This window comes from Trachypithecus francoisi, unplaced genomic scaffold, assembly GCF_009764315.1.
Source record: "Trachypithecus francoisi isolate TF-2019V2 unplaced genomic scaffold, Tfra_2.0 Lachesis_group11, whole genome shotgun sequence".
In the NCBI taxonomy this organism is placed as follows: Eukaryota; Metazoa; Chordata; class Mammalia; order Primates; family Cercopithecidae; genus Trachypithecus; species Trachypithecus francoisi.
Window position 1 is genome coordinate 20,705,152 of NW_022681456.1, and position 20,874 is coordinate 20,726,025.

The window sequence follows — 20,874 nt, forward strand, 5'->3', positions numbered from 1 at the left end:
GCAACAGAGTGAGACTCTGTCTCAAAAAAAAACAAACAAACAAACCTACAGCCTTGTATGTATACATATATACACTGACATAAATGTGCATGTGCATATACACACTCCCTCTGTGCCTGTGTGAGACACACACGACACACACAGAAATGGGATTCTCTTGTTTTACACTCTGATTTTTTCACATACTACAACTGGAAAATCTTTCTTTTTTTTGTTTGTTTGTTTGTTTTTGTTTTTTTTTGAAATGGAGTCTTGCTCTCTTGCCAGGCTGGATTATGCAGTGGCGGGATCTTGGCTCACTGCAACCTCTACCTCCTAGGTTCAAGCGACTCTCCTACCTCAGCCTCCTGAGTAGCTGGCACTACAGGTGCACACCACCATGCCCAGCTAATTTTTGTATTTTTAGTAGAGACCGGGTTTCACCATGTTGGCCAGGATGGTCTTGATCTCTTGATCTTGTGATCTGCCCGCCTCAGCCTCCTAAAGTACTGGGATTACAGGCGTGAGCCACCGCACCCGACTGTAGATCTTTCTATATCATTACTGTGTTGGGTTTTTTTGGTTGTTGTTTTTAGAGACAGGGTCTCACTCTGTTGCACAGGTTGGAGTGCAGAGGTGTGATCATGGCTCACTGCTGCCTCAACCTCCCAGCCTCAAGCAATCCTCCCACCTCAGCCTCCTGAGTAGCTGGGACTATAGGAATGCACCACTATGCCCAACTAATTTTTTTATTTTTTATAGAAATGGAGTCTTGCTATCTTGCTCTGCCTGGTCTCAAACTCCTGGCCTCAGTCCTCCTGGCAATGCCTCCCAAACTGCTGGGATTACACGTGTGAGCCACCATACCTGGCCCACATCCAGGACTTCTTAACATTTTACAGGGGGGTATTTTTTTTCTTTTTTTTTTTTGAGATAGGGTCTCATTCTATCTCCCAGCCTGGAGTGCAGTGGCACAATCATGGCTCACTACAACCTCAACCTGCCAGGCACAAGCAATCCCTCCGATCTCAGCCTCCGCAGTAGCTGAGACCAAACTTGGCTAATTTTTTTATTTTTCCTTTGTAGAGACAGGGTCTTGCTATATTGCCCAGGCTGGCCTCAAGCTCCTGGCTTCAAGCAATCCTCCTTCTTTGGCCACCCAAAGTGTTGAAATTATAGGCATGAACCACTGCACCCAGCCAGTATCCTTTATTTCAATGGCTACATAATACCCCACTGTATGAATGTGCCATCCATAATCTGACCCTTCTTATAGAACATTTATGTTATCCTCTGGTTTTTTGTTATTACAAATAATGCAGCAGAACATATCCTTTACAATCATTTTTACATACTTTTACAAATAAATCTGTAACATTAAAGTTTTAGAAATAAAATGGCTTTGTCAAGATATGGTCATGTATTGCTTAACATCAGGAATATGTTCTGAGAAATGCATCATTAGGTGATTTCGTCATTGTGCAAACATCATGAAGCGTACTTACACAAACTAGATGGCAGAGCCTACTGCACACCTGGGCTATATGGTATAACCTATTGCTCCTAGGCTACACACCTGTATGTCATGCTACTGTACTGAATACAGTAGGTAACTGTAACACAATGGTATTGTGTATCTAAACACATCCATACATAGAAAAGGTACAGTTTAAGCCTGTAATCCCAGCACTTTGCGAGGCCGAGACGGGCAGATCACGAGGTCAGGAGATCGAGACCATCCTGGCTAACACGGTGAAATCCCGTCTCTACTAAAAAATACAAAAAACTAGCCGGGCGAGGTGGCGGGCGCCTGTAGTCCCAGCTACTCAGGAGGCTGAGGCAGGAGAATGGCGTAAACCCGGGAGGCGGAGCTTGCAGTGAGCTGAGATCCGGCCACTGCACTCCAGCCCGGGCGACAGAGCAAGACTCCGTCTCAAAAAAAAAAAAAAGAAAAAGAAAAAGAAAAGGTACAGTTTAAATACAATATAAAAGGTTAAAAATGGTGGCCAGGTGCAGTGGCTCACGCCTGTAATCCCAGCACTTTGGGAGGCTGAGGCAGGTGGATCCTGACTTGAGGTCAGGAGTTCAAGACCAGCCTGGCCAACATGGTGAAACCCCATCTCTACTAAATATACTAAATATACAAAAATTAGCCAGGCTTGGTGGCGTGCACCTGCAGTTCTAGCTACCCATGAAGCTGAGGCAAGAGAATCGCTTGAACCCAGGAGATGGAGGTTTCAGTGAACCCAGATCATGCCACTACACCCCAGCCTGGGTGACACAGCAAGATTCCATCTCCAAAAAAAAAAAAGGTTAAAAATGGTATGTCTGGCCGGGCGCGGTGGCTCAAGCCTGTAATCCCAGCACTTTCGGGTGGATCACGAAGTCAGGAGATCGAGAGTATCCTGGCTAACATGGTGAAACGCCGTCTCTACTAAAAAAAAAAAAAAAAGGTTAAAAATGGTATGTCTGGCCGGGCGCGGTGGCTCAAGCCTGTAATCCCAGCACTTTGCGAGGCCGAGACGGGCAGATCACGAGGTCAGGAGATCGAGACCATCCTGGCTAACACGGTGAAATCCCGTCTCTACTAAAAACTACAAAAAAAAAACTAGCCGGGCGACGTGGCGGCGCTTGTAGTCCCAGCTACCCAGGAGGCTGAGGCAGGAGAATGGCGTAAACCCGGGAGGCGGAGCTTGCAGTGAGCTGAGATCCGGCCACTGCACTCCAGCCTGGGCGACAGAGGGAGACTCCGTCTCAAAAAAAAAAAAAAAAAAAAAAAAAAACTAGCTGGGCAAGGTGGCGGGCGCCTGTAGTCCCAGCTACTCAGGAGGCTTAGGCAGAATGGTGTAAACCCAGGAGGCGGAGCTTGCAGTGAGCCAAGATCCGGCCACTGCACTCCAGCCTGGGCGACAGAGGGAGACTCCGTCTCAAACAAAAAAAAAAAAAAAAAAAAGGTATGTCTATACAGGGATAGCTCCATTATAATCTTTTTTTTTTTTGAGATGGGGTTTTGCTATGTTGTCCCCACTGGTCTCAAACTCCTAAGTTCAAAAGATTCTCCTGCCTTGGCCTACCAAAGTGCTGGGATTACAGGTGTGAGCCACCACGGCCCGGTCCATTATATTCCTTTTTTTTTTTTTTTTTGTGAGATGGCGTCTTGCCTTGTCGTCTAGACTGGAGTGCAGTGGCCCGATCTCACCTCACTGCAACCTCCCCCTCCCAGGTTCAAGCAATTCTCCTGCCTCAGCCTCCTGAGTAGCTGGGATTACAGGCACCCGCCACCACACCCGGCTAATTTTTTTGTATGTTTTTAATAGAGATAGGGTTTTACCATGTTGGCCAAGCTGGCCTCAAACTCCTGACTTCAGACAATCCGCCCACCCTCGGCCTCCCAAAGTGCTGGGATTACAGGCGAGAGCCACCGCGCCCAGCCCATTATATTCTTATGGGACCACCATTATGTATGCCGTCCATCATCAACTGAACCATCATTATGTGGCACATGACTGTATGTAATTTTTTTATTTTGACAAATATTGTCAGACCACCCTCAAAATAAGGTACTGGTCTGGATGGGCATACAGTGTGAAATCTGCTGTTTTCCCTCACTTGTGCCAATACTGCGTATATTACCAGACTCTTTCATCTTTGTCTATCTGATTAATGGAAAATGGTGCCATGTTAGTTTGCATTTCTTTGTAAGATTGAGCACTTTTTCATGTTTTCTATGAGTTGTCAGTTTGTTGTTGCTCATTTCCTATTAGATTTTTTTCTTATTGATTTGTAGCTCTTGATATAACCAGAATATTACCCTTTACCGTATGTGTTGCAAATATTTGTCTCCGTTTTTTTTTTTTTTTGCCCCCCTTTTTAGTCTGTGGTATTTTTTTTTTCTACAGAGGTTCATGTTGGCATGGTTAAATTTATCAGATTTTTCCATTATGATTTCTGGGTTTCTTGCCATGCTTAGAAACTGTCTTAATGCACAGCAATGTTATGTGGTAGAAATTAATTAATACATGCAAAATGCTTAGCACAGAACCCACTCTTGGAGTTTCACCTTTGGAACTAGAAATTTAGATGTTATCCGGAAGAAAACATTCAGAATAAAGTCACAGATTTTTTTTTTTTTTTTTTTTTTTTTGAGGCGGAGTCTCGCTCTGTCGCCCGGACTGGAGTGCAGTGGCTGGATCTCAGCTCACTGCAAGCTCCGCCTCCCGGGTTTACGCCATTCTCCTGCCTCAGCCACCCGAGTAGCTGGGACTACAGGCGCCCGCCGCCTCACCCGGCTAGTTTTTTGTATTTTTAGTAGAGACGGGGTTTCACCGTGTTCGCCAGGATGGTCTCGATCTCCTGACCTCGTGATCCGCCCGTCTCAGCCTCCCAAAGTGCTGGGATTACAGGCTTAAGCCACCGCGCCCGGCCTAAAGTCACAGATCTTAACAGGACCCTGCACAGCATGGCCCCTGGTTGACTCTGGTTCTCTGATCACGTCTCCGATTTCCTCCAATTGCCACATGTGACTTTTACATGTGCTTTTCCCTCTGGTGGTCCCACACTCAGATCCCCCATCCTACCTTTTCAGTAAACCCCCTGCTTCTCAGGGGTGATACTCAACATAGCAACATAGCATCTAATCACACGTTTCTACAGCCACCAGGTTGAAGGCTAGACTGGCAGTTCCATGAGGTTTGTAAAGGACATGTCTATTTCTTTTATTGTTTTTTAGAGATAAGGTCTCGTTCTGCCCCCAGGCTGGAGCGCAGTGGCGTGATCACAGTTCACTGCAGCTCCAACTCCTGGGCTCAAGCAATCCTCCCACCTAAGCCTCCCGAGTAGGAACATGTCCATTTCTTCACCACCGTACCCGCAGCCCCTAGCAAATGGTTAATACAGAGCAGTTCCTCACTAAACATTTGCAGCCAGAAGGGAAGGAAGAGCAATCTTGGGGTGAGCCCCACCACTACTCTCTCCTACATCCACACAGGTTCACATCTGTGACCTGGGTGATGTCAACAGGAGGCTGTCAAGGATGACTCCAACTTCCACATACTCAAGAGGAAGAGGCAGAAGGTAGCTGACAAAGCCCTCTTCAAACTGGTCCCACCAGCTCTTTATGTGGCAAAAAGACGGTCATTGTTTTTAACACACAGTCTCTTCTCACCCAATTGGTGGTGATGACAAGGATATTTTTCCCTATCTGTATGCTACTGTAGTCATTTTAATAAGAATTTGCAAAGTGAAGTCTAGAGCACCTATGCATATGAGCCAAAAACTTGCCCCAAAGCCTCCCCATGCATTTGGAAACACCAAATGTTGATATCTGAAACTAACTTGCAGTCTGGGTAACAAAGTAAGACCTCATCTCCAGGAAAAAAAAAAAAAAATTTAATTAGCTGGGTGATGGTACATGCCTATAGTCATAGCTACTCTAAAGGCTGAGGCAGAGGCCAAAGGTTTGAGACCAGCCTGGGCAACATAGTGAGACCTCGTCTCTAGAAAAAAAAAAAATGTTTTTTAATTACCGAGGCATGGTGGCCCACACCTGTGGTCCCATTTACTTTAGAGGCTGAGATGGGAGGATTGCTTGAGCCCAAGCATCTGAGGCTGCAGTGAGCCATGACTGTGCCATTACACTCCAGTCTGGGTGATAGACCAAGACCCTGTCTCAAGATCAAAACAAAACAACAACAACAACAACAAAGCTATATGAATCACAAAATAAAAAAGATGATTTATCCATACTTATATTGTTACAAACACTAATTTTTCCACAATTATGAACTGGTAATAAGAAAAAAGCAATATATGGCCAGGCATGGTGGCTCACACCTTTAATCCCAGCACTTTGGGAGGCTGAGGCAGGCAGATCACCTGAAGTCAGGAATTCAAGACCAGCCTGACCAACATGGTGAAACCCCATCTCTACCAAAAATGCAAAAATTAGCTGGGTGTGGTGGCATGCAACTGTAATCCCAGCTACTTGAGAGGCTGAGGCACAAGAATCACTTGAACTCAGGAGACAGAGGTTGCAGTGAGCTGAGATGGTGCCACTGCACTCCAGCCTGGGCAACACAGCAAGACTCTGTCTCAAAAAAGAAAAATGTAATATGTTGGCTATAATACATTACAGCTGGTTAAAATTACAGCTATACTTACTGAATGTTTGTCACGTGCCTGTGTGCAAAGCAGACTTGAGAAATCAAACTTTTCACTATTACGTTCTGCTATTTATTTCTAAAAATTTCTTTTTTTAAATACCCTTGTTCTTGCTCTCATCTCATATTTCTAAAAATTTGTTTTTTTGTTGTTGTTGTTGTTTTTTTGAGATGGAGTCTCGCTCTGGCACCCAGGCTGGAGCACAGTAGCACAATCTCAGCTCACTGCAACCTCCACTCCCGGGTTCAAGCATTCTCCTGCCTCAGCCTCCCAAGTAGCTGGAATTACAGGCATGTACCACCACACCCAGTTAATCTTTCTGTAATTTCAGTAGAGACAGGGTTTCACCATGTTGGCCATGGTCTCAAACTCTTGACCTCAAGTGATCTGCCCGCCTCGGCCTCCCAAAGTGCTGGGATTACAGGAGGAATGAGCCACTGCACCTGGCCCACCCTGTCTCTTAAAAAAAAAAAGTAGTTTCAACTGCCAAAGGTGAAACTAGGTAAACACCACCTACATCCATCAGCTAGATCAGCAACAGAAGATAAGGTAGGTGGTCTTATCCTTTACTCTTTTATTAAATAAACTGTATTGTTTCATTTACAACTTATAATTATGCTATCCTGTTATTAAGAACAAACAGATGAGAATAGTATTTTCAAGGAAACTTAGTAACCAGTATTTAGCACAGAGGCTGGAGACAGTAAGGACTTAATAAACATTAGTTTTCACTATTATTATCATTATTATTATTAGTGGATGTTATGCAGGATAGATACTTCTCATGCATAATTTTGTTAGTTTCACATAGGCAATTGTGACATGTATATCATTTAAGTTAACACTGCTTTTTCTTTTTTTTTTTTTTTGAGACGGAGTCTTGCTCTGTCGCCCAGGCTGGAGTGTAGTGGCCGGATCTCAGCTCACGGCAAGCTCCGCCTCCCGGGTTTACGCCATTCTCCTGCCTCAACCTCCCGAGTAGCTGGGATTACAGGCGCCGCCACCTCGCCCGGCTAGTTTTTTGTATTTTTTAGTAGAGACGGGGTTTCACCGTGTTAGCCAGGATGGTCTCGATCTCCTGACCTCATGATCCGCCCGTCTCGGCCTCCCAAAGTGCTGGGATTACAGGCTTGAGCCACCGCGCCCGGCCTAACACTGCTTTTTCATATACTTCTCCATGGCTCTGGAACTGTCTCTACATTATTTCAAGCAATAGTTAGAGGCTGGACACGGTGGCTCACACTTGTAATTCCTGTCTGTAAGAGTTTACATTTCTCAGCAACAAAAAGAGAAAAAAAAAAAGTTTTGGCCAGGTGTGGTGTGGCTCACGCCTGTAATCCCTTTGGGAGGCCAAGGCAGGTAGATCACCTGAAGTCAGGAGTTCAAGACCAGCCTGGCCAATATGGCGAAACCCCATCTCTACTAAAAATACAAAAATTACCCAGACGTGGTGGCGCATGCCTGTAATCCCAGCTACTCAGGAGGCTGAAGCAGGAGAATCATGTTAATCAGCGGGGCAAGGGTTGCAGTGAGGCAAGACGGTGCCACAGCACTCTAGCCTGCCCTACAAGAGTGAAACTCTGTATCAAAAAAAAAAAAGAGTTTACAAACCTGAACTATTTGCCAGGAAATCACACCCGAAATCTGAATGCAGATCTATCTGCAAAGGCTCGGGACTTAAGTCAAGTGAGTTTTTAAAAAAGATGCTGATGAAACAAAAAGAAAATACAATGATGCTGAATATTTTATCTATGCATCCCCCTCCCCCAGTGATGTTGGGAAACAGTCAAGCTGGCCAGTAATTTCAGGAACTTCATCTCAAGGCTGCTATACTGAGAAAGGAGGTTTAGGCCGGGGGCGGCGGCCCACACCTGTAATCCCAGCACTTGGGGAGAATCGCTTGAGTCCAGAAGTTCAGACCTCATCTCTACAAAAAATCAAAAAACTTAGCCGAATGTGGTGGTGCACGCCTGCAGTTCCAGCTACTCAGGAGGCTGAGGAGAGTGTATCCCTTGAGCCCAGGAGGTTGAGGCTACAGTAAGCTATGATTGCAGCATCACCCTCTAACCTGGGTGACAGAGTGAGACCTTGTCTCAAAAAAAAGAGGGGTGAAATTTAAACTAGGGATCCAAAGTCTAATTTCAGGGTGGGAGCGGTTTGAGGGATGAGAAATTACTTAATGGGTATAATTTACATTATTCAGGTGATGGTTACACTAAAAGCCCAGACTTCAATGCTGGACAATAGATTCACGTAACAAAACTGCATTTGTAACCTTTAAATGTATAAAGTCTAATTTCAGTTTCTTGTATGCATATAAATTTATATCTTTTTTACCTGCTACTCCAGAAAAATTATTATATTTGTTCTTGGGAAGTCAGTTTATAGTTTGTTACTTTCTACAGATTACAAGAATATTCCTCATTTCTAATCTAATTAATTAAATTTTAATATCCTACAGTAAAAGAGTAAGTTATGAAGAAAAAAAAGGGGTCAATAGGGACAAGCATTAGAAGTAAAAGGCTACAAAAAAGTTAAATTCTTGAAAAGTGTTCTAATGCATGCTACACTGTATTTCATTTAACTAGCCCCCCATTGATGAACATATCAGCTGTCTCCAATATTTTGCCATCACCAACGATAATGCAATAAATATCCTACTGAATGTAAAAATTTTTTTGAAGTTGTTAGGCAGGGCGCAGTGGCTCACGTCTGTAATCTCCAGCACTTTGGAGGCCGAGGCGGGTGGATCGCCTAAGCTCAGGAGTTTGAGACCAGCCTGGGCAACATGGCAAAACCCCACCTCTACACATACACACACACACAATTAGCCAGACATGGTGGCATGTGCCTGCAGTCCTAGCCACTTGGGAGACTGAGGTGAGAGAATCGCTTGAGCCTGGCAGGCAGAGGTTGCAGTGAGCTGAGGTCGTGAGCCTGGGTGACGGAGTAAGACCCATCTCAAAAAAAAAATTTGTTAAAGCAGCTTTTTATCTTTTTTTTTTTTAAGCAGCTTTTTAATGGTAGTGCATAGCTATGTCTTTATAAATCACTATTTTCTCATGGAGTTTCATTGGTCAGCATCCCTGCTTTGATGACAGGCAATAAACAAAAACTACCTCCAAAAAAGACTTTCCACAAACTACTTCTACCCAAGTTCAAAGCCTCTCTCATCACTTGTCTCATCTCCCTGAATCTACTCCTGCCTCCTACAATCCTTCCTTCACAGCAGCCAGAGAAATATTTTAAAATAGATCAGCTCATGCCACTCCCCTGATCACATCCTTCTATGATTTTGCATTGCTCTAAAAATACAATCTGCACTCTTCTCCATGGTCCACATGACACTAAAGACATTAAGAATCCCTGTGTGGTCTGTTCCCACCTACTTCCCATCTTCCCAGCCTCAAAGCTCCCACATGTGCTCTCTCCCAGTCTTCAATCACTCCAAGATCTTCTCCCACTTCAGCACTTTTGCATGTGCTGTTTCCTAAAACCTGGAATACTCAATGCCTAGCACGATACCTGGCACAGAATTACCCCATGATAAATAGTTCTTCAATGGATGGATAGATGTTCCATTAGAGTGGGCCAGTGAGATGATAAAAACTTGAACCATTATCTTTAAAATAGATAAAGGCCAGGTACAGTGGTTCACATCTGTAATGCTAGCACTCTGGAAGGCCAAGGCAGGCAGACAGCTTGAGCCCAGGAGTTTGAGACCAGCCTGGGCAACATAGCAAGACCCTATTTCTACAAAAGAAATAGAAAAATTGGACAAGTTTGATGCCACGTGCCTGTAGTCAGTCCCAGCTACTCAGGAGCCTGAGATGGGAGGATCACTTGAGCCCAGGAGGTCGAGGCTGCAGTGAACCAAGATTATGCCACTGCACTTTCCAGGCTGGGCAACAGGGTAAGACCCTGTCTCAAAAAAAAAAAAAAAAGACATTGTGCATGTGTATATACATATGTAGACAGATATACACATTATAGAAACACATACAATGTGTCTTTGTGTTTATATGAGTATACAAATATACATATATACACATACATTCTAAACAGTATAATCTATACCAATAAATTTCCAATTTCAAGCTGGTGTGGTAGCTCATGCCTATAATCCCAGCCCTTTGGAAGGCCAAGGTGGGCAGATCACTTGAGGCCAGGAGTTCAAGACCAGCCTGGCCAACATGGTAAAACCCCGTCTCTACTAAAAATATAAAAATTAGCCAGACTTGGTGGCATGCACCTGTAATCTCAGCTACTTAGGAGGCTGAGGCACAAGAATTGTTTGAACCCAAGAGGTGCAGGTTGCAGTGGACCAAGATTATATCACTGCACTCGAGCCTGGATGATGGAGTGAGACTCTATTTTTTTTTTTTTTTTTTTTTTTTTTTTTGAGACGGAGTCTTGCTCTGTCGCCCGGTCTGGAGTGCAGTGGCCGATCTCAGCTCACTGCAAGCTCCGCCTCCCGGGTTCACGCCATTCTCCTGCCTCAGCCTCCCGATAGCTGGGACCACAGGCGCCCGCCACCTCGCCCGCTAGTTTTTTGTATTTTTAGTAGAGACGGGGTTTCACCGTGTTAGCCAGGATGGTCCGATCTCCTGACCTCGTGATCCGCCCGTCTCGGCCTCCCAAAGTGCTGGGATTACAGGCTTGAGCCACCGCGCCCGCCGAGACTCTATTTTTAAAAAAAAAGCCGGGCGCGGTGGCTCACGCCTGTAATCCCAGCACTTTGGGAGGCCGAGGCGGGCGGATCACGAGGTCAGGAGATCGAGACCACCCTGGCTAACACGGTGAAACCCCGTCTCTACTAAAAATACAAAAAATTAGCTGGGCGTGGTGGTGTGTGCCTGTAGTACCAGCTACTCGGAGGCTGAGACAGGAGAATGGCATGAACCCGGGAGGCGGAGCTTGCAGTGAGCCGAGATGGTGCCACTGCACTCCAGCCTGGGCGACAAAGCGAGACTCCATCTCAAAAAAAAAAAAAAAATTCAAATTTAATTTTGGTACTAGCTTTATCAAATTAATTTGATGCTGGCATAAAAGTCTGTCTCCCTCCCTAAATTCAGTGCTCCTCACGAACATGGATAGTATTTTTCCTATTTCAGTGTTGTCAAAGAGCATCAGATATACACATTTGCTCAAGGCACAAAGTCCTCCAAAATTCACAGTAAGAACTGGGCTGCATTTTAGGGCATCTGAATCCATTTCAGAGTCTCCAATCCTTGGTTGGGGTCCACAACACCCAGAGACCTTGCCAACACCACTTTTTGCCTCTTTCTTCCTTAAAAACGTTGGCGTCGGATGGCAAGTGCTGTCTGTGTTTCCCAGAGGGAAGGGGAATAAACTGAGTTTCTCGATTGTTCTGTGGCTGCCTAACAAAGTACACCACGGCCTGCTAGGAACAATTACAAACATGAGTTGGCTCTGCTTTTCCAGCATCATGTGCCACTCATAACAGTCTCCACATTGACCATGGACATGAGGGATAAGTCATCTTAGCAGCGGCCTCTGCACTTGAGCAACTCTAACCAAAAACTTGGCCTTACATCAGGACCTAACGTTAATAAAGACATCCCAGTTTCAACTGGAAAGACACAGAACTGTTATTTTTCAGCAAGGCAAGTTTATTTACTCCTGCAGGAGATAAACAAACGTGGCCACCAGGGAGAGCCCAGGACAAAATGTACTTGACCTGCAAGAGATAAACCAAAAGCCTCCAGTCTCAGAACAAGCTCAATTTTCTGCCCCCTCAGCTCATCGTCGCGTATGGATTTCAGAGGAACAAAAACAGATGTAAAGGAGGTACCACAGGATGAAGGAAGAGTTGGAAAATACAGGCAGCTCTGTTGGTTTCACAAAGGCAGAGAAGGGCAAAGAAGCAACCTCAAAATCTAAACCCAGTACTATCACTGCTACATGATCAAGGAAGAAGTCACTTAATTGCTCAATGCCTTAGTTTCCCTACCTATGATGCTGAGAGATATCAGTACATTGAGTATATTTACATTTTAATTACTGGATGCATATAAAAGTCTAACCCAAAAGGAGTTATTTTGATAATTAAGCAAAACAAAATTCAGACCACTAATCGTCATTCGGGCATCAGCTCATACAATCACCTTCTCTAAATCACCTATCAAAACTAACTGCATTCTCCCATCCTCACATTTCTGTAGGATTTTTTTCCCTCCTAGAATTTATTACTACCTGAAATTGTCCTATTTAGTCATGTGTTTGTCTGCTCTCTCTCAGCCATGAAAATAGCAATATTGGCTGGGCACGATGGCTCACGCCTATAATCCCAGCACTTTGGGAGGCCGAGGCGGGTGGATAACCTGAGGTCGGGAGTTCGAGACCAGCCTGACCAACATGGAGAAACCCCGTCTCTACTAAAAATACAAAATTAGCCGGGCGTGGTGGCCATGCCTGTAATCCCAGCTACTCGGGAGGCTGAGGCAGGAGAATCGCTTGAATTTGGGAGGCAGAGGTTGTGGTGAGCCAAAATCGTGCCACTGCACTCCAGCTTGGGCAACAAGAGTGAAACTCCGTCTCAAAAATAAAAAAGAAAGAAAGAAAGAAACTAGCAATATTTTCCTATCCTGCCTGGCTCATTAACTTCCTGTTGAATGAATTAATACTAGGTTAAAGTAATTTGAAGGCCGGACACAGTGGCTCATGCCTGTAATCCCAGCACTTTGGGAGGCCAAGGCAGGAAGATCGCTTGAGCCCAGGAGTTTGAGACCAGTCTAGCCAACCTGGCAAAACTCTGTATCTACAAAACAATACAAAAATTAGCTGGGTGTGGTGGTGCACACTTGTAGTTCCAGTAATCGGCAAGCTGAGAAGGAAGGATGGATTGAGCCTAGGAAAACAAGGCTGCAGTGATCGCACCACTGCACTCCAGCCCGGGCAACAAAGTGAGACTCTCAAAAAAAATAATAGTAACAATAATAATAAAATTCTAGGGCTGGGCAGGGTGTCTCATGCCTATAATCCCAACACTGCAAGAGGCCAAGGTGAGAGGATCACTTGAACCCAGGTGTTTGAGACTGCCCTGGGCAACACAGTGAGACCCCATCTCTATTCAAACAATTTAAAAATTTTTAAAAAAACAATAAAATTTTAGAAAATATAAACTAATATGCCGGGCGCGGTGGCTCAAGCCTGTAATCCCAGCACTTTGGGAGGCCGAGACGGGCGGATCACGAGGTCAGGAGATCGAGACCATCCTGGCTAACACGGTGAAACCCTGCCTCTACTTAAAAATACAAAAAACTAGCCGGGCGACGAGGCGGGCGCCTGTAGTCCCAGCTACTCGGGAGGCTGAGGCAGGAGAATGGCGTAAACCCGGGAGGCGGAGCTTGCAGTGAGCTGAGATCCGGCCACTGCACTCCAGCCTGGGCGGCAGAGCAAGACTCCGTCTCAAAAAAAAAGAAAATATAAACTAATATATAGTGACAGAAAGCAGAACAGTGGCTGCCTAAGAACAAACAAGGGATTACAAAAAACATGAGGCAAAATTACGAGGGACGATAGATGTGTTCATTATCTTGACTGTGGTGGTGGTTTCCCACGTGTATATGTATGTCAAAACTGATCAAATTGTACATTTAAATTATATGCATTTAATTGCATGTCATTTATAGCTCATTAAGGCTGGTTAATAAAACACACTTATAATCCAAAAAATGATAAATCATTCAAAATTCTGTGTGTTATGTTCATAATCTGGCTTTTTGGGTGGTACACAATACCAGGGCTGGAGGGGAGAAGGAATTACTCCATTTCAAACTGTCATCTTTACCACTTGCTGCTTTGACTATGCCCACACTTCCATGCTTCTAAACTAACAAACTGGACAATGTAGGGTCTATTACTACGCAGATCTTTTCCCAACCCTCAGCCCCCTAAAGCAGCAGATCCTTACTTGTCTGGAAGAGCAGACACCAGGAACAAAAGGCTCAATGACTATTAGATTAAAGAATAGACAACTGTTTATTTAAAAGCTCCCTAAAGAATTAGAACATTTGAGGCTATACACTGTTCCGTTGAAATGCAGTTATATATTACCCAGATCTGCAAGCACTTGCCAACAGACCTGTCCAAGTCACTCACTTCCTACCAGTTGTTTTCTTTTTTCTCCCCTTTTTAAATTCCAGATCTATGTAAGAATAACATGCCAGGTGTGTTTAGAGGAGACATTCCTAATATTTTGAAAGATCTCATTCAGACCGGGTGCGGTGGCTCACACCTGTAATTCCAACACTTTGGGAGGCCGAGGCAGGCGGATCTCGAGGTCAGGAGTTTGAGACCAACCTGGCCAACATAGTGAAACCCCGTCTCTACTAAAAATACAAAAATTGGCCGGGCACGGTGGCTCACGCTTGTAATTCCAGCACTTTGGGAGGCCGAGGTGGGCAGATCACAAGGTCAGGAGATCAAGACCATCCTGGCTAACATGGTGAAACCCCGTCTCTACTAAAAACACAAAAAATTTGCCGGACGTCGTGGCGGGCACCTGTAGTCCCAGCTACTCCAGAGGCTGAGGCAGGAGGATGGCTTGAACCTGCCAGGCGGAGCTTGTAGTGAGCCGAGATTGCGCCACGGCACTCCAGCCTGGGCAAGAGAGCGAGACTCAGTCTCAAAAAAAAAAAAAAATTAGCTGGGCATAGTGGCACGCCGGTAGTCCCAGCTACTTGGGAGGTTGAGGTAGGAGAATCGCTTGAACCTAGGAGGTGGAGGTTGTGGTGAGCCGAGATCGTGCCACTGCACTCCAGCCTGGGCTGTTAACAGAGTGAGACTCCATCTCAAAAAAAGAGAAAAAAAAGAAAGAAAGAAAAATCTCATTCAAATAGCCTCAATAGCTTGAATCGTTTTTTAAATGTCTGAGACAGTGACCATAATTGAACAACCATGGAAAAAAATAGACAATGGGTCTTAAGTGTGAGTGGTATATAGAATGACTATATAAAATAGCAGGATCATTATCTGAAAACAGGTCACACTACTGTTTGACAACAAAATTAAGACTTACAAGTGGTTAGCAATAGTTACAAAATAATAGAAGCAACATAGTGATTAAAAGTAGGGATTCTGTCTCCACCACCTACCAGCTGTGAGGTTAGGCAATCTACTTAACCTCTCCCAAACTCGGTTTACTCATCTTTACAATGGGGATAATAGTAGCCATCTGATAGGGCTGTCGTCAGAACTAAGCAAATGTTAGCTATTAGCAGTAATAGTACCCTGATCTTTCAAAGGATCTCATTAACTCACTAATTCTCCTTAGTTTCAAATCTTGTCATTTACTAGCATGTTGCTTCTGGGCCTCGGTTTCCTCATCCATAAAACGGGTACCAGTAAAGTGACCTGACTGTTAAGGTTGCAGTGAAGGATTAAATAACGAGATGCGGCTCCCTTCCTTTCCATCTCCCAAAGCGAAGATCGCAGAGGAAGGAAATACTTCTAGTGGCTGCAGATACAGTCAGTTTTTCCATTTCTGGCACGTGAGCGGTGGGAGAAAAAGAAGACACAAAGGGGCACATAAAAGGGTCAGGGGTCCTTCGTGACGTCCCCAAATGCACGCAAGTGGCACAGTGACCCAGAACGACTAGACCACTGGGGGCCCGGCCCCGCGCAACTCCCATCTCGCGTCCCAAGGAGCCTCCCCAAGTGAGCAGGGTTATTTCGGAATCACCATGAGGCAATTCTCATGAGGCAATGGGTCAGGAATGCGGCGCTGAGCCGGGCCGCTGGCGCCCGTGGTTCCCTAGGCGGCTCTACCTGCCCCGGGCCTGACGGGCATCCCCGGGGCTGCCGCAGCCGGAACTCGGGGAGGCAGGAAATGAATGGGGACCCAAGGGGTGGGGGCGCGGTGGGGCCGGCCCCCGGGCCGAGGAGGGACAGGGGACGAGGAGGGAACTGGCCCCCAATCCCGATCCGGGGCGGGAGCCCGAAGCCCGGCCGGGGCGCCCCCTTCCGGACGGGGCTGACCGAACGCGGCGGGGGCCGGGCCGAGGCCCGGGCCGGGCCCCTCGGGGCTCCTCACCTCCGCGATGTCATGTTCCTCCCGCCCTCCGGCTCCGCGACGGACCCGCTCCTTGCTCAAGCTCCGCTAGGCTCGGTCACATCGGGCTGGCCCGAGGGAGGCCCGCTCGGGACCGGACGCGGGGCAGAGCCAGCCGGCCGCGCACAGACCCCCCTCCAGGCCTGGGGATCCCGGAGACTGTGCAGCCGCCCCCCGGCCCGGCTCGCTCCTCCTCCGCCCCCGCCCTTCGCCGCCGTCGCCCCCGTGATGTCACCGCTCGCGACGCCCGCCGCCACTTCCTGCTTCCCGTCAGCCGAGGACCGAGCCAAGGCCGGGAATGGCAGCGCGGGGGTTCCGCGGAGGCGCTAAGCGCAGCGTCCAAAGCATCCTTGCTTCCTCCCGGAAACCGCGGCCGTCGGGTGTGAGCTGCGCGCTGGGCGTCTAAGCCACTCCACCGACCGGGCGCGTCCGGGCCCACTGCCACATCGATTTCATTCATTTCGTTCCACAAATCGCCGCTCCACTCATTAGCTGTGGAACCTTGGGGAAATTACCCACTGTCTCCGAGCCTCAGTTTCCTCCATTAGGCTGGGCGCGGTGGCTCACGCCCGTAACCCCAACACTTTAGGAGGCTGCGGCAAGAGGGTCGCTTAAGCTTAGGCGTTAGAGGCCAGCCTGGGCAAAAAAGACATGTCATCTCTACAAAAAATGCAAAACCCTAGCCAGGCGTGGAGGCTGCGGCGGGGGGATAACTTAAGCCCGGGAAGTCGGTGCTGCAGTGAGTCGCGATCACGCCACCGCCCTCCAGCCTGGGCGACAGGGCAAGACACTGCCTAAAAAAACTAGTAATAGGCCGGGCGCGTTGGCTCACGCCCGTAATCCCAGCACTTTGGGAGGCCGAGGCGGGCGGATCACGAGGTCAAGAGATGGAGACCATCCTGGCCAACATGTTCTCCACTAAAAATTCAAAAATGAGCTGGACGTGGTGGCGTTCGCCGGTAGTCCCAGCTACTTGGGCGGCTGAGGCAGGAGAATCGCTTGAACCTGGGAGGCAGAGGTTGCAGTGAGCCGAGGTCGCACCAGTGCACTCCAGCCTGCAATAGAGCGAAACTCCGTCTCAATAATAATAATAATAACAACAACAACAAATACTACTTTGGGGTGGGAGCAGTGGCACACGCCTGAAATCCCAGCACTTCCCTTTGGGAGGCTGAGGCGGGCGAATCGCTTGAGTCCGGGAGTTGGGAACCAGCCCCGGCAAAATAGTGAAATCCCATCTCTACAAAAAATACAAAAATTAGCCGGGCGTGGTGGCGCGCGCCTGTAGTCCCAGCTACTCGGGAGGCTGAGGTGAGAGAATTGCTTGAGCCTGGAGGGTCGAGGCAGCTGTGAGCCGAGATCAGGCCACTGCACTCAGGCCAGGTATGGTGGCTCACGCCTTCATCCCAGCACTTTGGGAGGCCAAGGCAGGAGGATTGCTTGAGCCTAGGAGTCCGAGACCAGCCTGGGCAACATGGCACGACCCTGTCTCTAAAAAAAAAAAAAAAGCCGGGTGGTGGGGAAGTATTATTTTGGACACTGTGAAGCTCGAGCAAGAGGGCAAGGCCAGAAACAGAGAAGCCAGCCAAAATACGGGAATACTGTAGTATTCTGCTCTGGGAATAGTGGTGACTCAGACCAGATTGAGAAGAGTAGAGTTTTTTACTTGATTGATGCCCATATGACTCATTGAAGGCTACAGATCTAGCTGGGTGTGGTGGCTCACACCTGTAATCCCAGCACTTTGGGAGGCCAAGGAGAGCAGATCACTTGAGGTCGGGCGTTCAAGACCAGCCTGGCCAACATGGTGAAACCCCATATCAACTAAAAATACAAAGATTAGTCGGGGTTGGTGGCGCACACCTGTAGTCCCAGCTACTCCGGAGGCTGAGGTGGGAGAATTGCTTGAACCAGACAGGCAGAGGTTGCAGTGAGCCCAGATTGCACCACTGCACTCCAGCCTGGACGACAGGACAAGACTCTTTCTCAAAATAAATAAATAAAGGCTACAGATCTAATGAATGGCAGAGCCGTAAAGTTTAACCCATATCTATATAGCTCCAGAAGCCTCATTGTTTTAATGCTTGCCTATTTCATTCATATACAAATGACTCTCATACTGTGTGCTAACTGCTTCAGCACTCATGTGCTCCTTACAGAGATCACCTTTAATATATGTCAATTTAATTCACATAATAGCCATTCAAGAAGCATTTGTCCCTCTCCCTAAACCTGGCCACCTAGATGACAAGCAACATTTTAACTGATCTCAGGCCTGCAGGCCTAAACTTCCTAATCCAATCTCCACATAGTAGCCAGAGTAATCTAAACTACAAAACTAGGCTGGGCACCGTAGCTCATGCCTGTAATTCCAGCACTTTGAGAGGCCAAGGCAGGTGAATCACCTGAAGTCAGGAGTTCGAGTCCAGTCTGGCCAACATGGTGAAACCTCGTCTCTACTAAAAATACAATTAATTGTGGCCAGGCACAGTGGCTCACACCTGTAATCACAGCACTTTGGGAGGCCGAGGCAGGTGGATCACCTGAGGTCAGGAGTTTGAGATCAGCCTGGCCAACATGGTGAAACCCAATCTCTACTAAAAATACAAAATTTAGCTGGGTGCAGTGGTGGGCACCTGTAGTCCCAGCTACTTGGGAGACTGAAGCAAGAGAATTGCTTGAACCCAGAAAGTGGAGGTTGCAGTGAGCCAAGATTGCGCCGCTGCACTCCAGCCTGGGCGACAGAGCGAGACTCCATCTCAAAAAAAAAAAACTGCAAAACTGGTCACTCCCTACATTGAATTCGTCAATGGCTTCTCCTTGTTTTTAGGATGAAATCCAAAAAAAAAAAAAGGTTTATCCCCCGGGTGTGGTGGCTCACGTCTGTAATCCCAGTGTTTTGGGACTCCTAGGTGGGAGGATTGCTTGAGCCCGAAGAGTTCAAGAACAGCCTGGGCAACAGATTAAGACCCCTGTCCCTACAAAAAAAAAAAAAGTTTTTTGTTTTGTTTGAGGCGGACTCTCACTCTGTCACCCAGGCTGGAGTGCAGTGGCGCAATCCCGGCTCACTGCAACCTCCACCTCCCGGATTCAAGTGATTCTCCTGCTTCAGCCTCCCAAGTAGTTGGGATTATAGGCACGCACAACCATTACCAGCTAATTTTTTTTTTTTTTTTTTTGTATCTTTAGTAGAGACAGGGTTTCACCATGCTGCCCAGGCTGCTTTCCAACTCCTGACCTCAAGTGATCCACCCACCTCAGCCTCCCAAAGTGCTGGATTACAAGCGAGCCACCATGCCCGGCCCAAAACAAAGTTAAAAAAATTTTTTTCAGACACAAGGTCTTGCTATGTTGCCCAGGCTGGCCTTGAACTCCTGACCTCAAGCAGCCCTCCCACTTTGACCTCCCAAGGCCTTGGATTTACAGGTGTTAACCAATGCACCCGAGTTTAACTCTGATCCCCAATCACTTCACCAGCCCGTCTCCCCACTACTCACTTCATTTTCTATGATCCAGCCATGCTGAATGACTTTCAGCTCCCCTCAATAATGCCATATTCTTTCCCAGCTTAGAGCCTTTTAACAGTCGGCTTTCTTTCCCCAGAGGGTTCTTCCTGACTCTCCTCCACATCAACTCTATGCCTCTGATCTCAGACTAGGAGCCACTTCCTCTGGAATACAAGCCTCACCTGATTCTCTAGTCCAGGTCAGCTGGTCACCAAGATACCTATCCTTAGAACCTAACACGCTACACTATAAATCTAAGAGCCTGTATCATATAAGAAGCATCCAATTAAGTTCTTTCTTTTTTTTTTTTTTTGAGATGGAGTCTCACTCTGTCTCACAGGCTGGAGTGCAGTGGCGCCATCTCGGCTCACTGCAAGCTCCGCCTCCCAGGCTGCCTCAGCCACCATGCTCGGCTAATGTTTTGTAATTTTTTTAGTAGAGACGGGGTTTCACCGCATTAGCCAGGATGGTCTTGATCTCCTGACCTCGTGATCCGCCTGCCTCGGCCTCCCAGAGTGCTAGGATTACAGGTGTGAGCCACCGCACCCGGCCACTTGATCTGGCAGCCTGGGTGTCTATAAGCAAGTTATTTGACTCCTCTGTGTCTGTTTCCTTCTCTGTAAAATAGGAATCAAAATCCTACCATAGGGTATGTTTGTGAAGTCCTTAGAACAGTGTCTGGCAGAGTCAGCACTTGATAAAAGCTGGCTATCATTTGTCTCTTTTCCAAAGTAAACTATTAGCTCTTTGAGTGCAGGAACTACTACCTCCCTAGTGTTTCCTATATTCTGCATACTCTGCAACTAGAATGAATGATCTTTCTAAAATACAAATTTAATCACGTCACTCCCCTGTTGTATGAAGGAGGTTCAAACCCTCTAGCATTAAGTTGAACTCCTTCCCTTAGTACATCAGTCCCTTCTAGATATGGCCTGTGCCAACACCCTCACATAATCTGGCAGTTTCTAAAGGCTTCTAGCTGTTTCTTGCATCCCTGCCTTCCAAAATTTAGTTCCTACTGCCTGGAATACTCTTCAAACCCTTCTCCATCTGGAAAACAGTCATGCAAGGTTCAGCTCCAACTTAAGCAGCTCCTCCAGAAAACATTCTTTCACTTTTTGAGAATAAAAGAGAGACTCCCTTCCTATGCTCCTG

The 20,874-nt window shown here is 46.9% G+C and overlaps 1 protein-coding gene across 4 annotated transcripts in view; it reads right to left on the minus strand.

Moving 5' to 3' along the window:
* Window positions 1–16,423, minus strand: part of PTPN11 (protein tyrosine phosphatase non-receptor type 11) — a 102,809-nt gene extending 86,386 nt beyond the window's left edge. For 2 of the 4 annotated variants that reach the window (XM_033220522.1, XM_033220524.1), the window contains exon 1: window positions 16,196–16,423. In XM_033220522.1, the coding sequence (XP_033076413.1) occupies window positions 16,196–16,209 (14 nt within the window). In that variant the 5' untranslated portion in view covers window positions 16,210–16,423. The remainder of the gene's footprint in view (window positions 1–16,195) is intronic. The other 2 variants (XM_033220525.1, XM_033220523.1) reach the window with 1 other exon arrangement.
* Between the last annotated feature and the right edge of the window lie 4,451 nt (window positions 16,424–20,874).